The sequence below is a fragment of the Nematostella vectensis genome, chromosome 1 (genome assembly GCF_932526225.1).
Source record: "Nematostella vectensis chromosome 1, jaNemVect1.1, whole genome shotgun sequence".
Lineage (NCBI taxonomy): Eukaryota > Metazoa > Cnidaria > Anthozoa > Actiniaria > Edwardsiidae > Nematostella > Nematostella vectensis.
This window is the reverse complement of record NC_064034.1, coordinates 14,234,527-14,239,759: the sequence shown is the minus strand read 5'-3', so window position 1 is coordinate 14,239,759 and position 5,233 is coordinate 14,234,527. Positions and strand designations below refer to the sequence as shown.

The following is a 5,233-nucleotide window of genomic DNA, read 5'->3' as shown; positions in this document are numbered from 1 at the left end:
ATGGGGAAGGGGCTTTTTCTTGTATCTATGAATCCTGTGTAAAAAGATACAATCCAGTTTTAGCAAAAGAAAGATGCACATTTTTCATTTATTTATTACTGACTGGGTCAATGAGTATAAATAGACTCTGGGCCGTGACTATATCTTTTGGCAACAACGGATACGATAATAAATGTTGCAGTGAAGCATAAATATCAAACGGAAAGTTTAAAACGTGCGAATTCTGCGCAAAATTCTTATACATTTCTTGGAATTTTTCCGGGAACCATTTTGAGAATGTGACTGACATGTGAGAGGTAGTCTTTCTTAGAGTTTCCCTTGTAAGGTTTTCCTCAACTCGCCAAACCGTGACCAATGATCACCAAATTAAAAAAAAACAATCGTGTTATTCAGAGGATTTTTATTCTCTATGGTTAAAAAAAAAATCAACTAAGCCTTAGTCTGCATATTGTGATTGAATTATGTACAGAAATTTAGTGTTCTTTTTGTAGGTTTTGAAAAGGCTTAGATAATAGCGCAAGCTATTTGGCATCAAACTGAGGCCCTCCATCACTGACTAGTTGTACAGGAACACCAAATCTTGAGATGTGTTGTTTCAGTTTCCTAATCACTGCAGGGGAGTTAGATTTCTTAAGAAGGTCAACTTCCCAGTATCCACTAAAATAATCAACTGCCAGTAGGTAGTCTTTGTTGTTCCATGAGAATAAATCAACACCAACAATTCCCCATGGTGCTTTAGCTTCTATAGTTATGAGTGTTTCTTTCTGTTGAGCTTTAGCAAATGTTTGACAGGCATCACAAACACTTGCTAGCTGTTTGATTTCTGCAGACATACCAGACCAAAATATGCATTCACGTGCACGTCTTAACATACTCTCACCTCCAAGATGTGATATGTGAAGATGGTCTTTGATCTCCTTACGCATGCTCTCAGGAACGATGACTCGTTCTCCCTTAAAGATCAATCCATCATGTAAGGTCAGTTCATCTCTATATGAAAAGTATGGTGTAACCTGAGTAGGCAGTTCCTGTCTCGAGTCTGGCCATCCTTTAAGAATGACTGATTTCAGAGTTTGCAGAGTATCATTCATTTCAGTGGCTTTCTTTAGCTGTCTAATCCTTTCTTCTCTAATTCTTAGGTGACCAACAGCATGAATCTTAGCAAAACTATCCTTGTGTTCAGTATAATCTGGCAAGTATGCACGAGATAAAGTATCAGCTATGTACATGCCCTTGCCCTTCTTATATACAACTTCAATGTCATACTGTATAAGTATAAGCATCATACCTTAAAGACGCTTTGGGTACTTGTGCAGTGGCTTGCGTACAATCATTTCCAGTGGTTTATGATCACTATGCACAATGGTTTTCCGTCCAAACGTATATTGGTGGAAACGTTCCAGTGAGAACACAATTGCCAGGCACTCTTTCTCAATTTGCGCGTACCCGCATTCCGTAGTTGTAAGGGCACGACTGGCATAACATAGCGGCTTTCCTTCTTGTAGTAAAACAGTGCCTAAACCAGTGCTCGAGGCATCACAATGAATCACAAGTTCTTTGTCAGGATCACAATAAGCAAGTACAGGAGCTGTAGTCACTAGTCTCTTTATTTCTTCCATTGCATGATCCTGTTCCTCACTCCATTCCCATTCCACATCTTGTCTAGTGATTCGACGAATAGGATCCATTACCGTGGAGAGTTGTGGAAGGAACTTTGCGAGATAAGTTACCATTCCCTGAACACGTCGAGCTCCCTCAACATCAGTGAGGTTTTCCATTTTAAGAATGGCTTCGACTTTCTTCATATCAGGTTTTAGACCCTCATTTGTCACGACGTGACCAAGGAACTCAACTTCAGTGGTCTTGAACACACTCTTCTGGTGATTCAGCTTAATGTTATTTCTAGCACAAACATCAAGTAGATTTCTCAATTTCTCATCATGATCACTCTCAGAATGTCCATAAACTAGAATGTCATCAACCACACAGACCACTCCACGAAGACCTGATAGACTCTCAATGAGCTTACGCTGGAATATCTCAGAACTGACTTTGAGACCAAATGGGAGACGACACCAACGAAATCTGCCATTCACAGTGATTAATGTGGTCATGTAACTACTCTCTTCATCAAGTTCACAGTGCCAGTAACCATGAGCAAGATCAAACTTACTGAACAGCTTAGTATTGGCGAGCTCAGGCAGGATATCATCAATTGTCGGGAGAAGGTATATTTACCTCTGAAGAGCTTCATTCAAGACTCTTGGGCAAGACAGGTCCTGAGCTGGTCATTCTTCTTCTTATGTATAGAGATCTGTGAGCACCATTGAGTTGGCTCAGTTACAGGCTTCAGGACTCCAAGCTTGACAAGGTTGTCTAACTCTTTCTCAAGTGCAGGTTTAACACTGATAGGTACTCATTGTGGTGGACTTTGAGTAGGCACGGCATTGCCATCAACCTTGAGATTTACTTTTCCTAAGAAACATCCTACAGCAGTGTCATCAAATACAGCTTTGTATTCAGTCACTAATTCTGTGAATCCATCAGCGACTACATGGACCTTCTTGAAGTTATCATAGTTGACCGTGATGAGCTTCATCTGTTCCGCTGCTTTTCTGCTAAGCAAGGGTGTTAAATCCTCTTTCACAACTTCAAACATGACATTATACTTCTTCTTCGTAATCAGATTTATAGTGATAATCCAACACTTTCCCACTGGTTTAAGAGTAGTTTTGTTGTACATGTTCAGTGTATTTTCCGATTCTTGGAGTTGAGTGTTTTGCGGCACATATTTGTGATTTATAACATTGACTGTGGCACCGCAATCAACCTGGAATTTGACTCTCCGTCCATCTTTTAGACACATCTCAGCATATAAGGGACCACTAGAGACAGAGTTAATTGATTCAGATATGACTAGGCATACCATTTCAGCAGAGGAATCGGAGTCAGATCCGTCACCAACAGTATGGACTTGTTTCTTGCCACCCAAACTTAGACAGCAACTCGAGAAACGGCTGGGAGCCTTGCAATTATTGCATCTCTTCCCCCAAGCTTTGCAGAATTCCTTCTTTAGAGTGTGAGAATAGCAAAAAATTTGCATTTAGCAGCTTGACGAGGATTCGTGCCTCCAGGTTTACCATTACCGACTGGCTTGTTCCTTTGACCATGTGAAACTCCTTTTGTTTTTTTGCTTGTTTATATTCAATCGGTGTACCTCCTCTTCCTTTCCAGAAATAATCTTCAGTTGATCAGACGTTTTCTCATAACTGTGACCAATGTCAAGTGCTTTTTGTAGAGTGAGTTTTCCTTCTTGCAGCAGACGCTTTCTGGTATGATCATCTTTCACACCAAGTACCACTCTATCCCTCAGTAAGGAAGTTTTCAAGCACTCACAGAAATTACAAGTCTCGGCCAATGTCTTCAGGCTTGCAACATAGCTGTCAATACTCTCATCAGGTTTCTGGACTTGAGTGTTGAACTTGTACCTCTCGAAGGTCTCGTTGGTTTCTCCAAGTATGTGAGCATCAAGTTTGGTTAGGATATCTTTAGCAGTGTCAGTTTCTGCAGGGTCACAGGCATTGTAGATTTGTAAAGCTTCTATTCCCATGGTAGAGATCAAGAGAGATTTCTTGAATTGAAGCGAGTGTGAATCGGCGTTAGAGACGATACAATAATGCTGCCACAGCTGTTTCCCTATCTTCCAACTTTCAACTCCATTCTTTGCCAATTTCACGGGCTCAGGCGGTTTGAAGCCATAACCCGGCTGAAAAGATGATGCTGTAGGTGGAGGAGCTGGAGGAGTCTCTTCAGATTCGCCAGTAGCAGGCATGGCACAGTACAGAGCAGTGTAGATTCAATCCACGTGGTCTGAGGTCGAGAGTCGAGCGAGTTTTGAACGCGAATTTAGCAAGGAAATTCGTCAAAACACAGCCCACAACTTAAAGGTTCCAGTTGAGATCAAGATAAATTAGCTAACCACGCTGCCACCATGTTTCAAGATGTGAGCTAACAGTAGATAATCTCACGAGAAGATCAGAGAAAGACAACAATACGAGTGTTTAGATCTGTAGCCAAGATGGAGGGCTGCAGCCGGGACTTTATTGTTCTTAACACAGGGAACCCAGATATTGTAACAGGTACCGCTCGTTGCCAACGCAGAATTCTGTTTGTGCCTGTCTCCTTCGTTCTAGAAATACCTCCCGCAATGATCGGTGGGAGGATTTTCAAACCCTTTTAGTCAATAATTAAACGTCCACAGACCTTGAGAGTCTTCAGTGTATAACGTAGCGTAACCGTGTTTTTGTAATCCTTGAAGGAAAACCGCCATTAATCCACGGGCTTGGCATTCGCCATTTTGCGCCTGGCCTCAGGCTGCTCTGCCTTGACAATCCCAGTGAGCATTGTTGTCACCTGTGCTATTGTGCCATCTTCTACAATAGCGTTGGCTTTCAAGAACACAGTATTCTTAGCCAGCGTATTCACGGCTTTGTCGTCGTTTTTCACCCCACATATTTCATCATATTTATCATTCATGAGCGTATCTGCAAAAAGCTGAAATTCTTGTTTCGGTAGCTCTTGTTGGCCATTCTATATCTTTTTCAATTGCAGTTAATGACACAGTCTTTTAAAATCGGCGTTAAACTCCAACAATGCATTGATGTGCTTTATTGCAACGTTTGCTATTTGATAAACCAGTGGATCAGTAACTGAAACTTTCTCGCAAAGGTCCTCCACGGCAGTGCTCTCTTACGTTCTGTTCTTTGGGTCAATGAATATAAATAGACTCTGTGTCGTCACTATATCTTCTGGCAACGACGGGTACAATAATAAATGTTGTAGTGAAGCATTAATATCAAACGGAGACGTTAAAACGTGTGAATTCTGCTCAAAATTCTTATAAAAGTTCTGGGAATTTTTCTAGAAACCATTTTGAGAATGTGACTGACATGTGAGGTAGTCTTTCTTCGAGTTTCCCTTGTCCTGTTTCTAACCCTTTTTAATCGTGTTTCTTGTAATCCTTGAAGAAGAACCAACATTCATCCACGGGCTTGGCATTCGCCATTTTGCGGCTGGCCTCAAGTTGCTCAACCTCGGCAATCCAAGTGACCATTGCGGTCACCTGTGCTGTTGTGCCATCGACTACAATGGTGTTGGCTTTCAAGAACACAGTTGGTAACGTCTTGAAGTAATCAACGCCCTTTTCAACACAATTTTTATATTTATGCAATAT

The 5,233-nt window shown here is 41.3% G+C and overlaps 1 protein-coding gene across 1 annotated transcript; it reads right to left on the bottom strand.

The window, feature by feature from the left end:
* Positions 1 to 521: 521 nt before the first annotated feature.
* On the bottom strand, positions 522 to 1,286 carry LOC125562969 (uncharacterized protein K02A2.6-like). The gene has a single exon (XM_048727365.1). It carries the CDS (start codon positions 1,284 to 1,286, stop codon positions 522 to 524), a length of 765 nt encoding a protein of 254 aa, XP_048583322.1.
* Between the last annotated feature and the right edge of the window lie 3,947 nt (positions 1,287 to 5,233).